The 27,824-nt window shown below is 42.3% G+C and overlaps 1 protein-coding gene and 1 gene segment (V, D, J or C); both read left to right on the forward strand.

The window, feature by feature from the left end:
* Window positions 1-27,824, forward strand: part of LOC129026546 (immunoglobulin kappa light chain) — a 412,603-nt gene that overhangs the window by 118,360 nt on the left and 266,419 nt on the right. Inside the window, exons 1-2 of one of the 2 annotated variants that reach the window (XM_054473724.1) lie at window positions 10,759-10,828; window positions 10,954-11,250. The exons of the other annotated variant lie outside the window; for it this stretch is intronic. Of the exons in view, the coding sequence (XP_054329699.1) occupies window positions 10,774-10,828; window positions 10,954-11,250 (352 nt within the window). The 5' untranslated portion in view covers window positions 10,759-10,773. Of the gene's footprint in view, window positions 1-10,758; window positions 10,829-10,953; window positions 11,251-27,824 lie in introns of those variants that run through there. 2 annotated transcript variants of the gene reach the window in all.
* LOC134737786 (immunoglobulin kappa variable 1-5-like) lies at window positions 26,874-27,398 on the forward strand. The segment is given in 2 exon segments: window positions 26,874-26,950; window positions 27,076-27,398. Coding segments are annotated over 2 exon segments (378 nt in total).

A 27,824-nucleotide genomic window follows, 5' to 3' on the forward strand; every position in this document is an offset into this window, starting at 1 on the left:
CTCAATGTTATTAATCCTTAGAAAAATAAAAACAAACCCCACTTTACATGTATTAGGATTTTTTTCCAACAGAAAAAGACCAGTGTTGGTGAGAATTGAGGGAAATGGAACTCCTGTGGACACTGTCGTGGTGATGTAAATGGCTCACCTGCTGTGGGAAACCAGATGGCGATTCCTCAAAGAATTAAAAATAGAAGTACTATATAACTCAGCAATTACACTTTTGGACATATCTCCAAATAATTGAAGATATTAACTTGAGGAGATATTTGTATGCTCACATTCAGAACCAAATTGTTCATAATAGCCAAAAGGTAGAAGAAATGCAAATGTTCACAAAGGAAAGAACTGATAATCCAGAGGTGGTATATACATACAGAAGCACATTATTGAGGGAAATTCTGACACATGCTACAACATGGATGAAACTAGAGGACATTACACTAAGTGAAATAACCCAGTCTCAAAAATACTGAGTTATGATTTCACTTTGGTATTTGCAGAACAGTTTCCATTTAGTCATGAATCAACCCAGTATCCTTCCCTTTCTTGCTAGTAGTTTTCAGGAATAACTGTAGAATGTTCTGGAAATGTAACATTCTGAGATAGGACAAGATTGGCCAAAATAGCCTGGACTCTGTTTCTGTCCCTACTAGAAACAGGAATTCACTCAACACTCTAGCCCAGTGTGTCATGTGATTCCAAGACATAAAACCCAGGGTGGGCTGCATTCCAGGGTCCCTCAGCTGCAGTCCTTGTTGGGTATGCATGGTCTAGAGTCAATCAGGCCCTGACAGCTTTGTGCTCTCTCATGCTGACTCTCTGTAAGTAGTAATCTACTTCGTGTAACTGGTTGTGCATGGGTGTTCTGTCTCACTATATTTGGGTAAGTTGGCAACCAGTGCACAGCAAAACTTCTGGGCAAAATTGGTGCAGTGAGAAGGTTTGATTTGAGGAAACCATGGCTTATGGTGAAGTTGGAGGAACAATACTCTCCAGTACCTGGCCCAGGGCAGAGACATCAGCCTGGGGATGCAAGGCCTGGACATGCAGATTGATGTTTAATGCAGAGGAAGAATAAATGGGACATTTGTCCTCCTCCCATTAATATGGATCAGCTGGCTGACTGAATTGAGACAGAGAGAAAAGAATGTGGAAATAGGAATGGGGTTCAAAATTTTCTAGTTGTTAGACAGTTGCATGATTGCTCATTCCTGGGGCAAGAGAGCTCAAAACATGGGTAATCAGATGGACCTTGAGTCACCCAAGATGAAACAAGAAAGATAATCTCAATAGTCCCTGAAGCATCTGAGAAAGAACCAAAATGAACAACAATGGCCATCACAGAAAAGGAGGCTCACTCTCTATAAAAGAGACATGGAAAAATACCAGGGAAGTCTTATGCAGCCTGGTCGGTGTGTTTGTTTGGTTAAGCCACATTGCAGACCCAAATGTCTTTGTCTGAATGGCACAGTTAGGAATAGGGCCAAGGTCTCCACCAGAGGCTACCGGCCCTATATTCCTCTCAAGATAGAAGGTGAAAAAAAAAAAAAAAGAATTCAGACTATTCTGGGATTTTTGTATGCTGTAATCCACCTGACAATATTACCAGGTCCTCCTGGAAAAAATTAAACTGAAGACATCAGAAGGTGTCAGGACAAATGCAGAGCCCATGGTGAGTATGTGCTTGTGTGCTGATCTGCATGTGGACCATTCCCTTTGGGCCATGTTGGGTGCTGGTGACCATGGTTCTCACTGCAGAGTGCAATAGAGGTACTGACATTTTGCTGCTGTGCCACAGAACATCACTGCTGCCTGAGGGGCTATCCGCACTCATAGCTAAGTATTCAAGGAATGACAGTGGGGCATATCCACTCCTGCCTGCAACCTAAGCTTTCCATGTCCCAGAGTATTGTTCACAAAGCAGGACTGCATATTCAATGAAGATCGGAACACTACCTAGTTAATTTAATAGTTGCTACAAAAAGATTAAAATGTCACAAAGCCTGGTGTCACAATGGAACAACCCAGTCTGGCAGACCAGTGATGGATTGTTGAAGGCTGAATGCCAAGGCCACCTGAAAAAGAAACCAAGGAGGTATCCCAGGTATAATTAATCATTGTTGGTCCTGGTGGCACCCACTAATAAGATGGAGACCCAGAAGCTAGTAGGTATTTTTGGGTACTGGGGACAGTAGAAACCTTACCTGGGTGTTCTTTTGGTCATGTTAGTCAAAATCACAAACAAAGTTGCCATCCTTGAATGAGGCCCTTTGCAATGGTACCCTTGGAATCTGTTCAACAAGGCATGACTGAGGCACTTCTTTAAGACATTTAGAGCCTGCTTGCTCGATGGAAATCCAGGTGTCCACTATTTCTATATATGCTGACTGGAGCCTGTGGCAACAGAAGCCACCAGTTGTGCCTCTTTTGAATGGCAACTTCTTGCTTGCTGTAGGAAACTGATAGGGGCTAAGTATCTCATAGCTAGAGCATCAGGGATGACGCTGCTACCTTAACTAGCCATTCTCACTTTGGTGCCTACAAACACAATCAATAAAACTGGACAGGCCCAACAGATCCAAATTTTTAAATGGAAATGATACAGTCAGAATTTGCCCTAACCCAGTTCCCACAGGATCCATGTGCAAATGGATGAATGCCCATAAACAAAGAGCAAGCTTCCTAGAAGGGAACAAATGACCCATAGGGGACAATTTTGTTTCTCCTTTGGCCACAATGAGCCAAAGATTCAGAGATATGCCTATGTCAGTATGGCATGGGGCCCTGATGATTGTACAAAACACATGCCAGTGGGTCCACTGGGTGTGGCCACCATCCAGCCAGAGGATGGCATCTTTTGACTGACACTGAACATGGACATTCTACCCAATGGGCCAAACTTCATGAAATGATAGTAGCCATGCAGGCTGCCCCCAACACTATATTTTGCTCCATTTCCACTAAATCATGGGCCATTGCCAACAACCCAGCCTTCTGGTCAGGAAAATAGCAACTGAGTGGCAGAACTATTAAAGGATCCCTTGTGTAGGGAAAAGGACTATGGCCATAGCTTGCTTCCTGGACAGCTAAATGTATGTCACTCAATTAGATGCTGGGGCTTTGGTGACCTTTGACAGGAATTTATGTCATGTTTTTGGATACCCCATGAGACTTCACTCTGACCAAGAAACAACTGCCCAATCAACATGACAATGGGCACATTCTCACAGAACCCAATGGAGACTTTCCACACAATTACCAACACCCAACACTGCCTGCTGTACCTGGATAAACACGTCAGGTATCCTAGAAATACAAGTAGAGGTGATCCTAAAGCAGGCTCACTGGCTGCAGAGAATAGGGCATCTGAAAGATCTCCCTTTCACTTCTTAACATCTAAGTCACTGCTTTGGGGAGTCTTACCCTCCTGCCAGTGTGTGGGCAAAAGATTATGTAGGTGCCGAGGCAAGAGACTGAAGGCAAAACTGTTTCAGTAGAATAAAGAAAATAGTTAGAATAAGAATAGTCATAACACAAATTAGATATAGAGATGATCATGGACAATTATCAATCATTATTATAAACATTATTAATCATTAGCTTTTAATATTACTCTTTGTCACATTACTAATATAACCTAGGAATAACCGAAGCATATAGTGTCAAGTACTGAAGGGACATTGTGAGAAGTGACCTAGAAGGCAAGAGGTGAGCCCTCTGTCACACCTGCATAAGGGCCACTTGAGGGCTCCTTGGTCAAGCAGTAATGCCAGTGTCTAGGAAGACACCCTTTACTTAGCAGACCGCGAAAGGGAGTCTCCTTCCCTTGGAGGAGTCAGGGAACACTCTGCTCCACCAGCTTCTTGTGGAAGGCTGGATATTATCCAGGCCTGCCCGCAGTCATCCGGAGGCCTAAACCCCTCCCTGTGGTGCTGTGCTTCAATGGTCACACTCCTTGTCCACATTCATGTTCCTCCCATACTCCGGGTTCCTCTTTGAAGTTCGTAGTAGATAGCGGTAGAAGAAATACTGAAAGTCTTAAAGTCTTTGATCTTTCTTATAAGTGTGTAGAAGAAAACGCTGATGTATGCTGTCTTCTCTCTCTCTGCTTCGGCTACCTAAAAAGGGAAGGGCCCCCTGTCCTATGATCATGTGACTTGCTTCACCTTATCAATCACTTAGAAGATCCACCCTCCTTAACCTGCCCGCCTTGTCTCGTATGTAATAAATATTAGTGTGCCCAGCCGTCCAGAGTCACTACCAGTCTCCACGTCTTCATGGTAGTGGTCCCCCAGGCCAAGCTGCTTTCTCTTTATCTGTCTTGTGTCTTTCTTTATTACAGTCTCTCATCTCCACACACGAGGAGAACACCCACTAAGCCCCATAGGGCTGGACCCTACAAGAGTGGTACTAGCTTTTCGTGGCCCAGTGAAATGTACTCTCACTATGGCTTAATAATCTGCATTGAGGTTGTATTAGTCAAGGTGCTTCATCAATCTGAAAAGATAAACTTCCGCCTCCAGTTCAGGGGAAGTTGGTGGGCATATGAAATATGCTAGCTTTGCTAAGGGGGATGTCTAGGTGGTGAGGTAATTGCAAGACAGCTCTCCAATGACCCTGGACTGACTTAATTCTCTCCACTTTCTTGCTTATTTTAAGAGTTCTCAAGAATAATTGTAGAATGTGCTGGAATCATAACATCCTGAGATAGAGAGGAACTGAGCAGAACAACCTACCTGTGCTCTATACCAGTTTCCCATAGAATAGGATGTCTGTTAGCACTTTAGCCTGTGTGTCTTCTTAGCTCAGGATATAAAACCCGGAGTGGCTGCTTTCCCGGGTTCCTGTGCTGTGGTGCAAGGGGGGTACACACAGCCAACTCCATCAGCTCCACATAGCTTTCCTGTGTCTTGAGGGACTGACCCATAATAAGTCCAAGATTTTTGTGTTTCCTTGCTGCTTATCTGTAAATAATAAACCCACTTCATGTAACTTGCTGTGTGGGGGTGTTGTGTTCCCCACACTCAAGTACGTTGGTAACCAGTGCAGAGTGAACCTGCTTCAAATATGTCAATGACATAGAGACAGAACTGGAATGGAGGTTGCTGGGGGTAGGGATAGAGGAAATGAGGGGGAGTATTGTTTAAAGGTTATAGATATTAATTTTATTCAGATGAAAACGGTTCTGGATTTAGTATCAGTAATAATAGCAGAGCAATGTGCATATATTTAATGGCATTGCACTGCACTTAGAAATGGTTAAGATAGACAATTTCATGTTCTCTGTATTACTATAATTAAAAAATTAACATCTTTATTATAGTATTGTTAGCTCAGAAGACATTGCTTTGTTTTCTAATTTTCTGAGCAAATGTTCATACATAATCACTTTGTGATGCTATTTTTCACACATTTTAACAAATTGTGTGTGTGTGTGTTTTGGAGACATGGGGTCTCCCTGTGTTGCCCAGGCTGGCATCAAATTCTTGGCCTTACATGGTCCTTTCTCCTCGGTCTCTCAAAGTGCCCAGGGGCTACTAAATGTCTGAAATCTTCTCAGGGGAACAGGCTGGGGGACACCTCCGAATTCACATCCCCTCTTTGCTTGAAATCCCCTTCCTACCTCCTCTATGGGCACCTCTAGTGTATCTTGTGGGCATCACTGCACGGAGCATGTCAGGATGTTTTCTCCCACCTCCTACTCCCAATTCATGATGAAAATTCATCCTCACTTCAGACATGGGCTGTCCATGCCTTGTGTCTCTTACATACATGCCCTGGCACATTGCTGAACCCATAGTTCTGACCCCACTCTACGAATCTCTGTGGAAGGGTCATGGTTGGCAAGTTGTGGTTATTGGAGACCAAAAAGTAAAATGGCAACTATTGAGAAGCTTGTGCGTGGGGCAGACACAGGCCATTGTCAACAGAGTCCCAGCAGCTGGTGAGACATGAAAGCTGGGCAGAGAGATCCCACATCACCCCAGTCAGAAGGGAAGCTGGGAATGAGCCATGGAGGGGCTTCACCCTGTGATCATGCAGCCGCTGAGCCATATGTGCTGCTTTGTTTGACAGAAATGACCAGGGGAGGACTTGTCTATGCTGAGCTCTGGAAACAAAACGTCCCTCCATTCAGGGCCCAGACCCACTATCCATTTCCTGGGCATCTGCTGCTCTGTGATTCCACAGACCCCCCTCAGGTCACTCATGATCCTCAGCAATGGGCAGTTCACTTCTCTCAGCCCAGGGGGAACATGGAAGAGGGTCCTGAGCTTTATGACCCTCAGGCACTGGAGTGAGGAGGGGCCATGTGGTGGTGCATCCAGTGCTCGTTTTCAATGTTCATGTTCAATTTATTAAAGTTTAAAACTATACCTTATACTAGCAACCAAAGTTATATCTCTTTATATATAAACATGCATCACATATTTATTCATAAATACATAGTATATACAAATATATAAATACAACTTATTTCTTAAATATGTATCCAATATGTAAAGTTTACAATAGAAATTCATATTACAGATACACATAATTTTATGTTTATTTGTGTAGCGTGTGTTTCTTTTCTTTCCAAGCAGAATAGAGTCTGGCTGAGTAAAGACTTTAAGGACATTTGCTGACCCTCCATCTTTGGCTCCAGCAGGGTCCCAGTCATTCAGCACCAGGGAGGACAGAGCTAACAGCAGCCAGCCCAGGAACCCAGCGCCAGCCCTAAGGTCTGGGTCTCTGAGACTTTCATTCTTGCCAGGCTGGGGGATATATGCTTAATGCAGCTCCTCTGAATTTGTGAGCAGTTTCCTTCCCTGAAGCCCCTGCCAGGCAGCCCTGCAGCCAGGGTGTGTGGTTCCTCCCAGGTTCTCAGCTCTGTGGCTCAGGAGAGCAGCTGCTTCCTCCACAGCCCAGGGCCAGTGCCTGGCAGCTCTCAGGCACTGCCAGCCTGACCTTAGCCCTGGGCTAAGGACCCTATTCCAAATGTCTCCTCATTTATTGCAGTATCTGAAAGTCTGTCTTGTTCTTAAACTCAAAGTCCACATTTCCACAATACTAAAGCTAGCATGTGCCATCTGAAAATTTAGAAATGTGAATTCATTGTCATTCTCAGAAACTGCCCTCTTCCAACTCCACCAGATAAAGTTGCCCATATGTTCTCTTCTCTCCGCACAACTTTACTTAGAATTATAGTGAAATGTAACGTGTGGTAAAGCTCTTATCTCCTGCACAGAAACCATCCTCTTCTCCTTTGCTGTCTAGGGCACCAGCTCTATCCTGCTGGGCATGGTGAGGACAGTGAGTCTCTCCCAGCCCGGGACAGGAGCAGGGATTAAGGGCACATGTGATTAGCTCCACAGTGCAATGTCAGGGGAGCGAAGGAGGGGCAGGGACTCTGGGAAGAATTTGATCCTTCCTAAGAGGATGGAAGGTGAAGAGCTTTACTTCACCTTCTAAAATCAATGACTTTATTTTAGATTTGGAAGCACGGACACATGTTTCATTGCTCTGACTCCTTCCATATCTCCTCTTTCTCTTACAATAGCTCTGACTCAATCTGTCCCTCTCAGATTGTGTCCTGAAAATCTAATGTTCCCTCCTAATATGAAAACAAACTAACAAAACCCTCTTCCTCCTATCATGTGCTGTGAGTTCTGAGCCCTAAACTCTGTGATACCCAGATCATATAAGAGATAATCATGAGATTTTCCCAAGAGATTTTCTAGCTAAAAAGAATTTTTGTATGAGTCCTTCTCTCAGAAAAAAATTTTCTCTGTCTCTTGTCTGACACCAGATAACAAGGTGGAAATATTTCCAAGAACAGAGGACAACCATGCGCTCAGTGAGCTGAAAGACATCTCTTCCCCTTGCATTAGTTTCCAACGCTGCTGTTTAAATCACCACAGTCTTATTGGCTTCACACAACATAAATGTATTACCCTGTAGTTCTGGAGGACAGAAGTCTCACTGAGCTAATGCTAAGGTGTCAGTAGGGCTGTAATCCTTCTGGAGGCTCCAGAGGAGAGAACTGGATTCTCTGCTTCTTATATTCAATGTGATCCCATATTTCCGGTTCTGTGGCCCCTTCCTTCCTCAAACAACATCCCTCCCCATTGTCCCATCTTCTCTCTGACTGCAATCCTCCTCCTCTATTTTAAGGACCTTTGTGATTGTATTGATTTCATTTGGATAGCCAGGATGCTAATTTGCAAAGTCCTTAACTTACATCTATCTAGGTCCTTTTTTGCTATCTATCATAAGGTAGAATCCTTATGATGCAGCTCCAATGGCTGGAGGAACACCAGGGTTCTTGGTCTCTCACACTGCTTTGGATAAAATGCCACAGAAAAACGTGGAGTGGTTTTAAGGAGAGAAAAGTTTAATATGCAAGAAGGAAGGAAGAAGAAAACAGCTAAACAGCTCCCCTGTACAGAGACAGAGGGATAGGGGATTCGAACAAAGAGAAAATTCCATGTGTGGTGGAAAAGTGGCTGCTTATATGAGGAGAATGAAGGAGGTGGTGTCTGATTTGCATAGGGCTCAAGGGGTTGGTTTGACCAGGCATGTTATTCACATAGCCTGAGAAAAAACTGGCCCTCCCACCCTAGCCTTTTAATATGCACAAGTAGGGCACCATAATGTTCTATGCACATGGGGATATGTGGGGGCAGCCATGTTGCCAGGCACATGTAGGGACAAGGAAGAAGAAGGTAGGAATAGCCATGTTAGGGTGGACCCAGTTTTTCATGGCCTTCATTTGCATATCAAAGCTTGCCAGCCTGGCTGTAAGAGCCAGGGCTTTCCTACTAGACAAGAAACAGTTCTGGAGTTGCTTTAAAAGAAACAAAACCTTACCAAGGATGCCTTTTCCTCTCCATCTGCCTAAAATAATTTCTTGATAACTCCTATAACACGGGTTCCAGAGACGAGGACATGGACATCTTTTGGGGTGGGGACATTATTCATTCCACCAAAAATTAATATATTCCCCAAAACTGTCCTTCTCTAAAGTAAAATTTAAAAAATAACAAGGTATTTTTGTGAAGCAAGAGAGCTGGACAAAATCTTAGACTTAGTCAGAGTCTGACTTGTGAGTCCTCTAACTTGTGAGTTTTAGCTGTTGGGATATGCTCACTTCAATCCTTTATCTCACTCCTTTATCTGCTTATAAGCAGCTTCTCCAGAAGGAAACTGATTGTCAAGAAAATTCTTCCTGGGAAATATTATGTCAGGGAAGATTAACACAAAATAGGAATCAAATTAGAAGAGACTGAAGTTGATGCTTTATCCAGACAGGCTATTACCTGTTCTTTTGAGGATGCACTTCTATTCTCATCTATTCTCTCCAGGTTGCCTACACTTCCCAATTCCCTCTTTGCTAGAAAGGAAATATGAACAACTGAATCTCATTGAGTTATCTGGGTAATCACCCCACTATGATATCCCACTGCACTTTAAGTGAATTTTGTTTGACTTTTCTCTTATTAGTCTTTCTTTTGTCAGTTCATTTTCAGCAAACATTTAGAGGACAATTGGAATTTTCTTCCTTTCTTCCAATATAAGCAAGTTCCCTTAAACTTCAGGCTGCTTACAAAGCAGCAGGAAGGTTTCTGCATGGGCTACAGCACTGTGATTTTGCTCCTCTACTCAGGCATCAGTAAAATTTTGTGCAGCCACTGCAGTGCACTGATGCTGATGTAGTTGGATCCACTTCCCCTGCTACTGAGCCAGGCTGGAACATTTTTGGCACATTAGAGATGTGAGATACAACGAGTGCAAATCGTGTCCAGTTTCATCTGGATCCAACCAATTTCTCCATAGGCAATTGCTTGATAAGAGATTGTCTCTTTCCTAAAGATGTTAACAGGGAGGCTGGTGTCTGGGTCAGGATGATGTCCCTGATAAAAATTGAAAGAAGAAACTGGCATTGATGGTGCATGGAAGGGACATTCTCCATGCATTTGCCACCCTCAATAAGAGAGAAGAACTTTGGAAAATAATATTCAATGACAGAAAAGAAGGTAGACTATGAAGTTGCCCAAAACAAGAATAAGGTGCAGTGCACTTAGTATCTGGGTATTAAGGAGACCTGTAGGTCTTGATAATGGTGGATGTGTGAGTTCCTCAATGCAGCCTGCATTGAGGAAGCATGGTATCATCTCTGTGTATCTGTAGTAAATTGCTTGATCTTATAGTGGTAAGAACAATGGCATAACACCATTACCTAATACTGAAAAATATGTATAGCATCTTGTCAATTAATTTTATTTTTAATATTTTGGAAAGGAACAATGTTAAAACTCACAGAAATGTTGCAAGTACAGGATAAAGTACCTCCTTCCGTAACCAGAATCTAATGAGAGTCTTTTCAAGACCTGAAAATCGTACCATTTAACATTTTACTATGTATTTCCTACAAACAAGAATATTCTCCTAAATAATCCCCATGTGCCAATGAAATACATTACTCCATCAACTCCTGAGGAATATTTCAAATTTTCAAAAAAATACATAAAAAATGTTTCTCATAACAAACTACTCTCCAGTAGAAACACATTTGCTGCAGACAAATTTGTGCTACCCTGGTCTTACCTGGGACACCTGGGGATACTGAGCTGGTGCTGAGTTACTGAGATGAGCCAGTCCTGCAGCTGTGCTCAGTCTGCCCCATCCCCTGCTCATTTGCATGTTCCCAGAGCACATCCTCCTGCCGTGAAGATTTATTAATAGGCTGGTCACACTTCATGCAGAAATCAGACCCAGTCAGTACACATCATGGACATGAGGGTCCCTGCTCAGCTCCTGGGGCTCCTGCTGCTCTGGCTCCCAGGTAAGGAAGGAGAACACCAGGAATTTACCTAGCCCAGTGTGCTCTATACAACCTGGCCCTTCAGGGAACTTCTCTTACAACATGATTAATTGTGTGGACATTTGTTTTTATGTTTCCACTCTCAGGTGCCAGAGGTGACATCCAGATGACCCAGTCTCCATCTTCCCTGTCTGCATCTGTAGGAGACAGAGTCACCATCACTTGTCGGGCAAGTCAGAGCATTAGCAGCTGGTTAGCCTGGTATCAGCAAAAACCAGGGAAAGCCCCTAAGCCCCTGATCTATGCTGCATCCAATTTGCAAAGTGGGGTCCCCTCGAGGTTCAGCGGCAGTGGATCTGGGACAGAATTCACTCTCACCATCAGCAGCCTGCAACCTGAAGATTTTGCAACCTATTACTGTCAACAATATAAGAGTGACCCTCCCACAGTGTTACACACCCGAACAAAAACCCCCAGGGAAGCACATGTGTGAGGCTGGCTGCCCGAGCTGCTCCTCCTGATGCCTCTACCAGCTGACAGTGTTCCTCAGACGCAGCCACACTCTGATGGTGTTGGTAGAGGGGGACATGAAGCCACCTCTGCTTCCCAATTCCTTTTTCTTTCTAAGCCCCAGCCTCACAGACATAGAATGCCTCTCATGATTTAATAAAGGCAGAGATCATGACACCTGAGGAGTCTAGTTTAGGGCTTCAGTTGGAATTCATGTAACACAGAAGAAGCCACTATAGATATTCTAAGCAGGAATTGTCGTAATACAGAAAATTAGAGCCTAAACTACTGAAGTCTAAATAAAATGTAGAGCTGAATCTCTAAATTTAATGTTTTATTTGCAAAGAAATATTTGCCAAATTGGACATACAGGAAAACTCAGTGGTCTTCAATACATTGGAAGAACAAAGAGAAGGTTAGCGTTTTATGAAAAAGGGAAAATATTACCTATTGCACTTTGAGAAAGTTCATTGGCACTAGGAAGGGTTGGGAGCTGGCAAGCTCAGACTGGTAAGCAGTGGTGGACAAAGTGAATCCTAGAATTATATCAAGTTATCTCAGAAGTTGCAGTTAAATGTGAATTCAGGTTACAAGAAGCCAAAGCAGTGAACGTTGCAGAGAATTTTCTTACTGAAATGCCGGGGATTCAGTGTAGATCCTGCAGCTCACCACACATAAAGCCAATCATTAAAACAAGTATTGCCAAGAAACAGGCTTTAATCAGGTGCTGCAGCCGAGGAGATGGGACACCATTTGCGAATGTATCTCCCTAACCAACTAAAACTAAGAGTTTATATAACATGGATGAAATGTGGGAAAACAGGAATTTGGGAGGAGTAAGGAAGATAATTTGATCAACAGGAAGCAAGAGGTCAGTTATGCAATCATAATGGGTGAAGGTTCTGATGTCTCACTGTCCGGATTCAGTGATATGTATGTTTCAGCTCCTTGATAGTGTCTGGGAGGCTTGATGGTTGGTTTACTGAAAAAAGAACTCAGATAAGACGAATGTAACTATCTTGAGTTTGAAGACTAGGGGAGTCAATTTCTGTTTATTAAAAAAACCACAAACCTTAGACCCATGGGATAACAGGGCCTATTTCAATTGCATTCTAGAAACAATATTTTACACCCTGAGTGCCTTTCTCCACTGGGTTTCTTGGCTCTGTTGGGTATAACAAGAATGAACCAATGCCTATGATTAACATTCAGACTGCAACCTTTCAAAGCCAAGGATACAGTAGTCAGGAAAGTTGATATTAGAAGCAGGATTCAATGGCGCTCCCTCAGAAAACAGAATGCCTCTGCCCTTGAAGTATGGGCTATCTAACCATGTGGTCCTCAGTCCTGTCTGGAAGCTTAGGGGTGGGGGTGTTGTTCTCATCTTCCTATGGCATCTTTCCAAGTGTTTCACCAGTCCTCACCTCTGTTCCTGTGTCTGCCTTAGGTACCAATGGAGAATATTGAGTCATTCTTTTCTGATTTCCAAATCTCATGGAAGGATCTCTTATTGGGCAACTCTGTAGGACACAAGAGTGGCAAAAAGGGATATTTACATAAGTTAAAATGATTTTCCCCCACTGAGGCCATTAAAATATATATAAATTTAAAGCCACGTGTTGAAAACACATCAAGCTTTATTTTCTTACTAATGCAAATTTACATTTGCAAATATTTTCAGGATTGTAAAGGTTGAAAACATAATTATTTGTCCATGGAATGATCAAACACCTCCATAATTAAATGGAGTAAACATTTACTTGAAAATTTGTACTCATTGAAGTAAAGGAATATATTTAAAATATGTGAAGCTATGTTAGAAATTATTGGACTTAAATTCAACTGTGCAGTTTTGTTTGGGACGTTGCTCATTCCTGTGACCTGCCATAAGAATATTGTGTCATGTGTAGTCACTGCTGTTCAGCCTTGTCCTCAGACAATTGATATCTGTAGGCTGAAGATGAGCTCAGGGCCCTGCAGAGAAACCACTCAGCTGAGCCCTTTCTTGATCAGCCAGATGATTGTGAACATGAGCATCCATGAACACGAAAACAAATGTTTACTGTTATCAACCACTGAGTTGTGTATTTAACCAGTTACCAATTATTAATGCATAAAGACTTACTGATACAGTATTTACACCTCTACCTACACACATGATTTTTTTTTAAGTTGGTTGTGTAAATGTGAATATTTAGTATTAAATTATGAAGTTATTAAGAGAAAAAGACAAAATTAAAACTAGTATTCAATAAAAATTAAAATTTACCTTATTTATGGACAATGTGCACATATGTGTATAAGATACATATAAGTTACATATATTTATCTGATAAAATGTTGGCTACAAATATATATGTATAATATTTATATTTAAGTATGTTTATTATATATGCATAGTTATACACTTATTTAAATTAAATACGTTTAAATAATTTTTGTTGTATTCCATTAAAAAGGGTATTCTGGCTACATATAGTTCATAGTCTTGCTACAGAAAATTTCTTTTACCCTTTATTTTTAAAACTGTGAAATGATTGTCCCTATCTAAAATATTTTCCAACTCAGTAGAGCTCCAAGGGTAGGACTAGAGTCAATTTTGACTAATGTTGAATATTAACCATTGCATCCTATAAATGTCTCCATTATGTTCACACCCACAATGATGATTTGTCAAATAGAATTCTCACAATGATGGATGCGGGATGGAGTCACATCAGTGCCATTGTCAAGGAATCCCTGGAAATGTAAAAATCATAACAGTGGTTAATCTGCAAGGGTTACATCTGATGATCACGTTGCAAAGAGAATAGCAATGTAATAATATTGGCTGTTGCTTTTGACAGATCATCAGCCCTTAAAAGAAATGCAACAGGATGATTGCAGACAAAGTGATTTAGGAAGAACTATGACTAGACGTTTCAAAAATGAGCCAAAATAAAAACATGCTTTCCAAGCGAATATTAATCGAAATGCCATTAATGAGCAGGAGGCTTTTAATAATGAGGATGATTCAACAGATGGACTTCAGTCAATCACCTTTCCCAGGTTTCCAAGGTGTCTCCTGAACCAATGTTATGGAGGTCCCTGTGGGGACTCAATAATATGAGTTTCAACTAACTGAGACATACAGGGCTACTGGCTCTTCTGAACACCTAATTTGTCAAGAAGAATGACATCTCCTGAACCCCTAACATTGCACCACACATCAGGGTTCAGACTAACAGCTGGTGTCGGGTGATACTAGTAGACCTCATGTAACATGAGGAGGGCACTGGTTATTTTCCTATATATGAATTTGCCTTTCTTTTCAGTTATATTTCTGCATAAAATATTATTTGAGGATTTTCCAAGTGCTTTCATCAGAGTCAGGAAGTTCTTCCATAATATAGGTTTGGATCAAGCAACTTATTAACCTCAAAAAAAGTGAAGTGAAGTGTAGCTCATGCTCTTGTCATGTGCTTTCCCTATAGACAGAGAAAAACCCATTATTAGTCAAGCAAAGCTGGCACACAAACCCTTGTGCTATTGAATTGCTGTGCTGTCAGATGTGGTGGAGGCTCTGAAACAGTAACTGTGTGAATGGTGCTTTTACTCCCGTAAACAGAATATTTATATCTTGAAAATGAGCTGCAGACTTATCATTGTTACGTCAAATGAACAGCTTGAAATATTCTGTTTCTATTTACTCAGGGCTGTGGTTTTCTGGTTGATGGCTCTTAATCCAAAGACTTGATGTGAAATTATTCCATGAAATTGGAAGAAATTATACGATAAGCATGTGACCATTTACATTTAATAAAATACTGGATAAACTGTCAACACAGGGCATTAGGGTGTGTGCTGGGGCCATAGATATAGTCCATAAAAGCAAGAGCAAACATAATTGATTTTACATATTTTAGAGAGGAAGTACAGAAAATATGGAACCTAGGGGACCTTCTGGAATGTTTCTATTTATTGCCATTTCCACTGGTAAAACTCAGAGATTTCAACAGTCATCGGGATGAAGTTCTAGGGATCACAGTCATGTGAAGCATTACCTGCACTTGGATCGCCAGTGAGGCAAAGGGAAGATGAAATGCATAGTGGGATATGGAGGTGTAAACACCAGGGACAGCATCCTGGTAAGCTCAAACATGGAAAAGTGTATTTATTTTTTCTCTATAGGTTTATCACTGAATCAGTTGGATCTGAGAAAAGTCATTATGGCTGGTTAGGCAGAAAGGTGTTTACTATCATAAATTAAATGGATTGAAAACATTTGGGGAAACCAGACTGGAAGCTCAGGCAACTCCCAGTACTCCTTTTGCTATTACTTGACCCTCCCCTCCCCCACCCCCATGTTTTCCACAGTCAAGAAAGATACTTTCATTTTGATAGAAACGTGGCAAGTGAAGATATTGTGCCCATAGGACTGTGCTGCCTGGCTGTGACCTAGACCAGGAAAATGACCACATTTGAGTGAGTTCAGCCGTTTTCCCTCCCTCATCTCAATCCAAAAGCACTCTGTAGTAACACATCTGATGAGCATTCTTCACCACATCTGGGACTTAGGAAGACAACGACATGAGGAGTAGCCTTTCCAGACTCTACCATAGAGAAAGTATTGCCAAAAACTAGAGAATAAAATAAATATGAAAGAAGCTGGTGACAATAACTAAATGAGTCATGCATATATGCATGTTAAATAATTTAATCATTTCTTTACACCCTTTTGTTAAAAGAATTCAAAGTGCTATTATTACCAATCTTTATAATTTAGACCACAAATTAAATAAGTACACAGATTAATGGCTCATGAGAGAAGATCCTTTTTTCCTAGGATCTTCTCTAGGTGTTGGGCTGAACAGATTGGATTTTCCCCACATTTTGGGGAGCACAATGCTACGTGGGGAGCATGATGTTCTTTGTAAAGAAAATCTTTATGTGAGATTCTAGCATGTTGCTGTTGATACCAGTAATGACTAGAAATTCAAGTGTAGAAAGATGTGTATTTATGATAGAAAGCCACAGGGTGGACTTGGGCAGAAATAGCCCCTGTACCCATGAAAACAGATGAATCTACATGAGACTGAAATGAAGATGTAATCAACACAGGCAGGTCTACACAGAAAGGGGTCAGATCTCTAGTAGCTGATAGCAGAGCGGCTGTCCTTCTGGGGGCAGTAGTGCGAAGAGCTGGTCTCTTTTCTGCAGGAGACAGCTTGAATGTGGAGTCTCAGGCAGTAGGAGCTCCTCCCCAGCCTGCACCAGCAGTGCCGTTCTTGGAATTGTTCTAGAGGCCTTGCCTGGAGCCTATTCCTTAAGGCTTTTCAACAATTTGTAAGGAATTTAATATCCTCTAGTAAGTCCCTTTATGCTTCACGGATTTGACATTTGCAACAGGGAATATAAACAGTTTACAGTGACATCATTCACAGCCTCCTTTTTTCTTGATAAATATAATGCTTTCCAGGTGGACCTGCCAGAGGAAACCAATATGAACAACAATCCATGTCACCAAAAATGCAAGACAAATGAACTCGGAAAAGCCACTGGGTTCTCACCTAGCTGCACTGTCCCCTGGGACAAAATGGGAGAGTGTAAAACTCTTAGCTCCACCATCAGAGAGAGAAGGTGAAGTGTGACCTTCTCAGAGTAGTAAGTGAATATTTACAGACATTTAAATACTAACACCTTTAACACCAAAATACAGGCAAAAGTAGAAAAAAAATAAATTGGACTACGTAAAAATTTAAAATGGGCATCAAAAGATAAAACCTACACAGTGAAAATGCAACATGTGGAATACAAGAAAATATTTGAAAATCATATATCTGATAAGAGGTTAATAATATCTACTACACAAAAATAAGTTCTACATGTCAACAGTAAAAATAAAATAACTCATTAAAAATGAGAAAAGTATATGAATAGACAATTCCCTAAAGAAGATTCTTTAGAGATATTTAGATAACTAGCATAGGAAACGATGCTTAATATTATTAATTCTTAGAAAAATAAAAACAAAACCTACCTAATGCCTGTTAGAATGTTTTTTTCCAACAGAGAATGACCAGTCTTGGTGAGAATTTAGGGAACTGGAACTCCTGTGGACACTGTCGTGGTGATGTAAATGGCCCACCTGCTGTGGGAAACCAGATGGCAATTCCTCGAAGGATTAAAAATAGAAATACTATATAACTCAGCAATTCCACTTTTGGACATATACCCAAGTAATTGAAGACATTAAATTGAGGAGATATTTGTATACCCACATTCAGAAGCAAATTATTCACAGTAGCCAAATGTAGAAGCAACTCAAATGTTCACAAAGGAGGGAAATGGTAATCCAAATGTGGTATATACATACTATTCCATATTATTTAGTTTTAAAAAGGGAAATTCTGACACATGCTACAACATGGATGAAACTAGAGGACATTACACTAAGTGAAATAACCCAGTCTCAAAAATACTGAGTTATGATTTCACTATGGTATTTGCAGAACAGTTTCCATTTAGTCATGAATCAACCCAGTCTGTCTCCTTCCTTTTCTTGCTTGTAGTTTTCAGGAATAACTGTAGAATGTTCTGGAAATGTAACATTCTGAGATAGGGCAAGAATGGCCAGAACAGCCTGGGCTCTGTTTCTGTCCCTACTAGAAACAGGAATTCCTTCAACACTCTAGCCCAGTGTGTCATGTGATTCTAACATATAAAACCCAGGGTGGGCTGCATTCCAGGGTCCCTCAGCTGCAGTCCTTGTAGGGTATGCAAGGTCTAGAGTCAGTCAGGCCCTGACAGCTTTGTGCTCTCTCATGCTGACCCTGTAAGTAGTAATCCACTTCATGTAACTGGTTGTGCATGGGTGTTCTGTCTCACTATATTTGGGTAAGTTGGCAACCAGTGCACAGCAAATCTTCTTGGCAAAATTGGCACACTAAGAAGGTTCGATTTGAGAGAACCATGGCTTATTGGTGAAGTTGGAGGAACAATACTCTCAGGACAGAGACATCAGCCTGGTGATGCAAGGGCTGGACATGCAGATGGATTTTTAATGAGGAGGGAGGATGAATAAGACATCCGTGACACTTATTTGATTGCTCATTCCTGGGGCAAGAGAGCTCAGGACATGGATAATCAGATGGACCCTGAGTCACCCAAGATGAAACAAGAAAGATAATCTCAGTGGTCCCTGAAGCATCTGAGAAGGAACCAAAATGAACAAAAAGGGCCTTCACAGAAAAGGAGGCTCACTCTCTATAAAAGAGACATGGAAAAATGCCAGGGAAGTCTTATGCAGCCTGGTTGGGGTGTTTATCTGGTTAAGCCACATTACAGACCGAACTGTCTTTGTCTGAAAGGCAGTTAGGAACAGGGCCAAGGTCTCCATCAGAGGCTAGTGGCTCTATATTTCTCTCAAGATAAAAGGTGAAAAAAAGGAATTCAGACTTTTCTGAGATTTTTGTATGCTGTAATCCACCTGACAATATTTCCAGGTCCCCTCAAAAAAAATTAAACTGATAATATCAGAAGGTGTCAGGACAAATGAGGACCCCATGGTGAGTATGTGCTTGTGTGCTGATCTGCATGTGGACCATTCCCTTTGGGCCATGTTGGGTGCTGGTGACCATGGTTCTCACTGCTGAGTGCAATAGAGGTACCGACATTTTTGCTGCTGTGCCACAAAACATCACTGCTGCCTGAGGGGCTATCCATACTCATAGCTAAGTATTCAAGGCATGACAGTGGGGCATATCCACTCCTGCCTGCCACCTAAGCTTCCCATGTCCCAGAGTGTTGTTCAGCAAAAGCAGGACTGCATATTCAATGAAGATGGGAACACTACCTTGTTAATTTAATAGTTGCTACAAAAAATTAAAATGTCACAAAGTCTGGTGTCACAATGGAATGACCCAGTTTGGCCAGACTAATGATGGACTGTTGAAGGATGAATGCCAAGGCCACCTGAAAAGGAAATCAAGGCAGTATCCCAGAAATAGTTAATCACTGTTGGTCCTGGTGGCACCCACTAAAAAGAAGGAGACCTACAAGCTAGTAGATATTTTTGGGTACTGGCGACAGCAGAAATCTTATCTGGGTGTTCTTCTGGTCACGTTAGTCAAAATCATGGAACAAAGTTGTCATCCTTGAACAGGTCCTTTGCAACAGTAGACTTGGAATCTGTTCAACAAGGCATGGCCGAGGCACTTCTTTAAGAGCTTTAGAGCCCACTTGCTCGATGGAAATCCAGGTGTCCACTATTTCTGCGCATGCTGACTGGAGCCTGTGGCAACAGAAAATTTTCACTTGGTGCACCAGAATCAGATTTTGGACACAAAAGTTTCCTGAAGCAGCCAACAGTTGTGCCTCTTTTGAATGGCCCTCCTTGCTTGCTGTAGGAAACTGATAGGGGCTGAGTATCTCAGAGCTAGAGCACCAGGCATGATGCTGCTACCTTAACTAGCCATTCTCACTTTGGTGCCTACAAACACAATCAACAAAACTGGACAGGCCCAACAGATGCGAATTATTAAATGGAAATAATAGTCAGAATCAGCCCTAACCAGGATCCCACAGGACCCATGTTCCCCATGAACTAATGGCAAGCTTGCTAGAAGGGAACAAATGACCCATAGCGGGCAATTTGCTTCTCCTTTGGCCACATAGAGTCAAAGATTCAGAGACATGCCTATGTCAGTATGGCATGGGGCCCTGATGATTGTACAAAACACATGCCATTGGATCCACAGGGTGTGGCCACCATCCAGCCAGGGGATGGCATCTTTTGTCTGACACTGAACATGGCCATTCTGCCCAATGGGACAAACTACATGCAATGATACTAGCCATGCAGGCTGCCCCTAACACTATATTTTGCTCCATTTCCACTAAATCATGGGCCATTGCCAACAACCCAGCCGTCTGGTCAGGAAAATAGCAACTGAGTGACTGAACTATTAAAGGATCCCCTGTGTAGGGAAAAGGACTATGATCATAGTTTGCTTCCTGGGCAGCTAAATATATGTCACTCTGTCATGGTTTTGGATATTCCATGAGACTTCACTCTGACCAAGAAACAGTCTCACTGCCCAATCAACATGACAATGGGCACATTCTTATGGAAACCAATGTACTTTTCATGCAATTACCAACACCCAACACCCAACACTGCTTGCTGTACCTGGATAAAAACCTCAGGCATCCTAGAAATACAAGTAGAGGTGATCCTGAAGTAGGCTCACTGGCTGCAGACAATGGGGCATCTGAAAGATCCACCTTTCACCTCTTTAGCATCTTAGTCACTGCTTTGGGGGGTCTTATCCTCCTGCCAGTGGTACTAGTTTTTTGTGGCCCAGAGAAATGTACTCTCACTATGGGTTAATAATCTGCATTGAGATTGCGTTAGTCAAGGTGCCTCATCAACCTGAAAAGATAAACCTCTGCCTCCATTTCGGGGAAGTTGGTGGGCCTATGAAGTATGCTAGCTTTGCTAAGGGGGATGTCTAGGTGGTGGGGTAATTGCAAGACAGTTCTCCAATGACCCTAGACTGACTTAGTTCTCTCCACTTTCTTGCTTATTTTAAGAGTTCTTAAGAATAATTGTAGAATGTGTGAGAATTGTAACATCCTGAGATGGAGAGGAACTGAGCAGAACAACCTACCTGTGCTCTATAACAGTTTCCCATAGAATAGAATATCCATTAGCACTTTAGCCTTTGTGTCTTATTACCTCAGGATATAAAACCCAGAGTGGCTGCTTTCTTGGGTTCCTGTGCTGTGGTGCATGTGGGTTACACATAGTCAACTCCATCAGCTCCACATAGCTTTCCTGTGCTTTGAGGTACTGACCCATAATAAGTCCAAGACTTTTGTGTTCCCTTGCTGCTTCATGTAACTTGCTGTGGGGGTGTTGTACCCACGCTCAAGTACGTTGGTAACCAGTGCAAGGTGAACCTGCTTCAAAGATGTCAATGACATAGAGACAGAACTGGAATGGAGGTTGTTGGGGGTAAGGATAGAGGAACTGGGGAGGAGTATTGTTTAAAGGTTATAGATATTAATTCTAATCAGAAGAAAACAGTTCTGGATTTAGTATCAGTAATAATAGCAGAACAATGTGAATGTATTTAATAGCACTGCACTGCACTCTTAGAAATGGTTAAGATAGACAATTTCATGTTCTCTGTATTTACTATAGTTAAAAAAATAACATCTTTATTATAGTATTGTTAGCTCAGAAGACATTGCTTTGTTATCTAATTTTCTGAGCAAATGTTCATACATAATCACTTTGTGATGCCGTTGTTCACACATTTTAACAAATTGTATGTGTGGGGTTGGGGGTGGGGCATCAAATTCTTGGCCTTACATGATCCTTCCTCCTCAGTGTCTCAAAGTGCCCAGGGGCTACTAAGCGTCTGAAATCTTCTCAGGGAAACAGGCTGGGGGACACCTCTGAATTCACATCCCCTCTTTGCCTCTCACCCGCTTCCCACCTCCTCTATGGGCACCTCTAGTGTATCTTGTGGGCATCACTGCATAGAGCATGTCAGGATGTTTTCTCCCACCTCCTACTTCGAATTCATGATAAAATTCATCCTCACTTCAGACATGGGCTGTCCACGCCTTTTTCTCTTACATACATGCCCCGGCATATTGCTGAACCCATAGTTCTGAACCCACTCCATGAATCTTTGTGGAAGGGTCATGGTTGGCAAGTTGTGGTTATTGGAGATCAGAAAATAAAATGGCAACTATTGAGAAGCTTGTGCATGGGACAGACATAGGCCAGCAACAGAGTCCCAGCAGCTGGTGAGCCACTGAAGCTGGGCAGAGAGATCCCACATCAGCCCAGTCAGGGGGAAGCTGGGAATGAGACATGGAGGGGCTTCATCCTGTGACCATGCAAACTCTGAGCCACATGTGCTGCTTTGTTTGACACAAATGACCCGAAGAGGACTTGTCTGTGCTGAGCTCTGGGGACAAAACATCCCTCCATTCAGGGCCCAGACCCACTATCCATCTCCTGGGCATCTGCTACTCTGTGATTCCGCAGACCCCCCTCAGGTCACTCAAGAGCCTCAGCAATGGGCAGTTCACTGCTCTCAGCCCAGGGGGACATGGAACATGGTCCTGAGCTTTATGACCCTCAGGCCCTGGAGTGAGGAAGGGGCCATGAGGTGGTGCACCCAGTGCTCATTTTCAATGTTCACGTTCAGTTCGTTCAAGTTTAAAACTGCACCATATACTAGCAATCAAAGTTATATATCTTTATATATCAATGTGTACCACATATTTATCCATAAATGGATACATAGTATATGCAAATATATAAATACAACTTATTTCTTAAATATGTATCCAATATGTAAAATTTATATTAGAAATTCATATTACAGATACACATAATTTTGTGTTTATTTGTGTAGTGTGTGTTCCTTTTCTTCCCAAGCAGAACAGAGTCTGGCTGAGTAAAGACTTTCAGGACATTTGCTGACCCTCTCTCTTTGGCTCCAACAGGGTCAAACTCATTCAGGACCAGGGAGTCCAGTTAAAGTCTCTGAGACTTTCACTCTTGCTAGGGTGCAGGATATATGCTTAATGCAGCTCCCCTAAATTAGTGAGCAGTTTCCTTCCCTGAAGCCACTGCCAGGCAGCCCTGTGGCCAGAGCCTTTTGGTCCTCCCAGGTCCTCAGCCCTGTGGCTCAGGAGAACAGCTGCTTCCCCCACAGTCCAGGGCCAGCACCTGGCAGCTCTCAGGCACTGCCAGCCTGACTTTCGCCTTGGGCTAAGGACCCTATTCTAAATGTTTCCTCATTTATTGCACTACCTGAAAGTCTGTCTTGTTCTTAAACTCAAAATCCAGATTTCCACAATTACTAAAGCTAGCATTTGCCACCTTGAAAATTAGAAATGTGAATTCATTGTCATGCTCAGAGCCTGGCCTCTTCCAACCCCACCAGATAAAGTTGCCCACATGTTCTCTTCTCTCCACACAACTTTACTTAGAATTATAGTGAAATGTAAAATGTGGAAAAGCTCTTATCGACTGCATGGAAAGCATCCTCTTCTCCTTTGGTGCCTAGGGCACCAGCTCTATCCTGCTGGGCATGGTGAGGACAGTGAGCCTCTCCCAGCCCGGGACAGGGGCAGGGGTTAAGGGCACATGTGATTAGCTCCACAGTGCAATGTCAGGGGGGCGAAGGAGGGGCAGAGACTCTGGGTAGAATTTGATCCTTCATAAGAAGATGGAAGGTGAAGAGCTTTGCTTCAACTTCAATAATCAATGACTTTCTTTTAGATTTGGGAGCAGTGACACATGTTTCATTGCTCTGACTCCTTCCACATCTCCCATTTCTCTTACAATAGCTCTGACTCAGTCTGTTCCTCTCAGATTGTGTCCTGAAAATCTAATGTTCCCACTTCGTATGAAAACAAACTATCAAAATCCTCTTCCTCCTATCATGTGCTGTAAGTTCTGACCCCTAAACTCTGTGATACCCAGATCGTATAAGAGATAATCATGGGATTTTCCCAAGAGATTTTCTAGCTAAAAAGAATTTTTGTATGAGCTCTTCTCTCAGAAAAAAATTTTCTCTGTCTCTTGTCTGACACCAGATAACAAGGTAGAAATATTTCCAAGAACAGAGGACAAGCATGCGCTCAGTGAGCTGAAAGACATCTCTTCCCCTTGCATTAGTTTCCAACGCTGCTGTTTAAATCGCCACAGTCTTATTAGCTTCACACAACATAAATGTATTACCCTGTAGTTCTGGAGGTCAGAAGTCTCACTGAGCTAATGCTAAGGTGTCAGTAGGGCTGTAATCCTTCTGGAGGCTCCAGAGGAGAGAACTGGATTCTCCGCTTCTTATCTTTAATGCACTCCCATATTTCCGGTTCCGTGGCCCCTTCCTTCCTCAAACGACATCCCTCCCCATTGTCCCATCTCCTCTCTGACTGCAATCCTCCTCCTCTATTTTAAGGACCTTTGTGATTGTATTGATTTCATCTGGATAACCAGATTGCTTATTTGCAAAGTCCTTTACTTACATCTATCTAGGTCCTTTTTTGCTATCTATCATAAGGTAGAATCCTTATGATACGACTCCTATGACTGGAGGAACACTAGTGTTCTTGGTCTCTTACACTGCTTTGGATAAAATGCCACAGAAAAACGTGAAGTGGATTTAAGGAGAGAAAAGTTTAATATGCAAGAAGGAAGGAAGAAGAAAACAGCTAGACAGCTCCCCTGTACAGAGACAGAGGGACAGGGGATTCAAACAAAGAGAAAACTCCATGTGTGGTGGAAAAGTGGCTGCTTATATGAGGAGAATGAAGGAGGTGGTGTCTGATTTGCATAGCGCTCAGGGGATTGGTTTGACCAGGCATGTTATTCACATAGCCTGAAAAAAACTGGCCCTCCCACCCTAGCCTTTTAATATGCACAAGTAGGGCACCACAATGTTCTATGCACATGGGGATATGTGGGGGCAGCCATGTTGCCAGGCACATGCAGGGGCAAGGAAGAAGAAGGTAGGAATAACCATGTTAGTGTGGACCCAGTTTCTTAATGACCTTCATTTGCATATCAAAGCTTGCCAGCCTGGCTGTAAGAGCCAGGGCTTTCCTACTAGACAAGAAACATTTCTGGAGTTGCTTTAAAAGAAACAAAACCTTACCAAGGATGCCTTTTCCTCACCATCTGCCTAAAATAATTTCTTAATAACTCCTATAACACTTGGGTTCCAGAGACGAGGACATAGACATCTTCTGGGGTGGGGACATTATTCATTCCACCAAAAATTAATATATTCCCCAAAACTGTCCTTCTCTAAAGTAAAATTTAAAAAATAGCAAAGTACTTTTATGAAGCAACAGAGCCGGACAAAATCTTAGACTTAGTCAGAGTCTGACTTGTGAGTCCTCTAACTTGTGAGTTTTAGCTGTTGGGGTATGCTCACTCCACTCCTTTATCTGCTTAAAAGCAGCTTCTCCAGAAGGAAACCAATTGTCAAGAAAATTCTTCCTGGGAAATTTTATATCAGAGAAGATTAACACAAAATAGGAATCAAAAATAGAAGAGATTAGAAGTTGATACTTTATCCAGACAGGCTATTACCTGTTCTTTTGAGGATGCACTTCTATCCTCATCTATTCTCTCCAGGTTGCCTACACTTCCCAATTACCTCTTTGCTAGAAAGGAAGTATGAATAACTGGATCTCATTGAGTTATCTGAGTAATCACCCTGCTATGATATCTCACTGCACTTTAAGTGAATTTTGTTTGTCTTTTCTCTTATTAGTCTTTCTTTTGTCGGTTCATTTTCAGCAAACATTTAGAGGACAACTGGAGCTTTCTTCCTCTCTCCCAATATAAGCAAGTTCCCTTAAAATTCAGGCAGCTTACAAAGCAGCAGGAAGGTTTGTGCACAGGCTACAGCACTGTGATTTGTCTCCGCTAGTCAGGCATCAGTAAAATTTTGTGGAGCCCGAGGCTGCAGCCCACTGATGCTGATGTAGTTGGATCCACTTCCCCTGCTACTGATCCAGGCTGGGACATTTTTGGCACGGTAGATATGTGAGATATAATGAGTGCAAATCCATGTCCAGTTTCATCTGGATCCAACTGATTTCTCCATGTACGTAGGCAATTGCTTGATAAGAGACTGTCTCTTTCCTAAAGATGTTAACAGGGAGGCTGGTGTCTGGGTCAGGATGATGTCCCTGATAAAAAGTAAAAGAAGAAAGTGGCATTGACGGTGCATGGCAGGGACATTCTCCATGCAGTGGTCACCCTCAATAAGAGAGAAGAACTTTGGAAAATAATACTCGATGACAGAAAAGAAGGTAGACTATGAAGGTGCCCAAAACAAGAATAAGGTGCAATGCATTTAGTCTCTGGGTATTAAAGAGACCTGTAGGTCTTGATAATGGTGGATGTGTGAGTGCTGCATGCATTGAGGAAACTCGGTATCATCTCTGTGTATCTGCAGTAAATTGCTTGATCTTATAGTGGTAAGAACAATGGCATAACACCATTACCTAATACTTACAAATATGAATAGCATCATGTCAATAAATTTTCTTTTTAATATTTTTAGAAAGGAGCAATGTTAAAACTCACAGAAATGTTGCAATTATAGGACAAAGTACCTACTTCCCTAACCAGAATCATATGAGAGTCTTTTGAAGACCTGAGAATCATACTATTTAACATTTTACTATGTATTTCCTACAAACAAGATATTCTAAATAATCCCCATGTGCCAATGAAATACATTACTCCATCAACTCCTGAGGAATATTTCAAATTTTCAAAAAAATACATAAAAAATATTTCTCATAACAAACTACTCTCCAGTAGAAACACATTCACTAAAGACAAATTTGTGCTACCCTGGTCTTACCTGGGACACCTGGGGACACTGAGCTGGTGCTGAGTTACTGAGATGAGACAGCCCTGTAGCTGTGCCGAGTCAGCCCCATCCCCTGCTCATTTGCATGTTCCCAGAGCACAACCTCCTGCCCTGAAGACTTATTAATAGGCTGGTCACACTTCATGCAGGAATCAGACCCAGTCAGGACACAGCATGGACATGAGGGTCCCTGCTCAGCTCCTGGGGCTCCTGCTGCTCTGGCTCCCAGGTAAGGAAGGAGAACACTAGTAATTTACCTAGCCCAGTGTGCTCTATAAAACCTGGCCCTTCAGGGAACTTCTCTTACAACATGATTAATTGTGTGGACATTTGTTTTTATGTTTCCAATCTCAGGTGCCAGAGGTGACATCCAGATGACCCAGTCTCCATCTTCCGTGTCTGCATCTGTAGGAGACAGAGTCACCATCTCTTGTCGGGCAAGTCAGAGCATTAGCAGCTGGTTAGCATGGTATCAGCAAAAACCAGGGAAAGCCCCTAAGCTCCTGATCTATAAGGCGTCCAGTTTGCAAAGTGGGGTCCCATCAAGGTTCAGCGGCAGTGGATCTGGGACAGAATTCACTCTCACCATCAGCAGCCTGCAGCCTGAAGATTTTGCAACTTATTACTGTACGCAGCATAATAGTTACCCTCCCACAGTGTTACACACCCGAACATAAACCCCCAGGGAAGCAGATGTGTGAGGCTGGGCTGCCCCAGCTGCTCCTCCTGATTCCTCCATCGGCTGAGAGTGTTCCTCGGATGCAGCCACACTCTGATGGTGTTGGTAGAGGGGGACATGAAGCCACCTCTGCATCCCAATTCCTTTTTCTTTGTAAGCTCCAGCTGCACAGACATAGCAATGCCTCTCCTGATTTAACAACGGCAGAGATCATGACACCTGAGGAGTCTAGTTTATGGCTTCAGTTGGAATTCATGTAACACAGAAGAAGCCACTATAGATATTCTAAGCAGGAATTGTCATAATACAGAAAATTAGAGCCTAAACTACTGAAGTCTAAATAAAATGTAGAGCTGAATCTCTAAATTTAATGTTTTATTTGCAAAGAAATATTTGCCAAATTGGACATACAGGAAAACTCAGT

This window comes from Pongo pygmaeus, chromosome 12 (genome assembly GCF_028885625.2).
Source record: "Pongo pygmaeus isolate AG05252 chromosome 12, NHGRI_mPonPyg2-v2.0_pri, whole genome shotgun sequence".
NCBI lineage: Eukaryota > Metazoa > Chordata > Mammalia > Primates > Hominidae > Pongo > Pongo pygmaeus.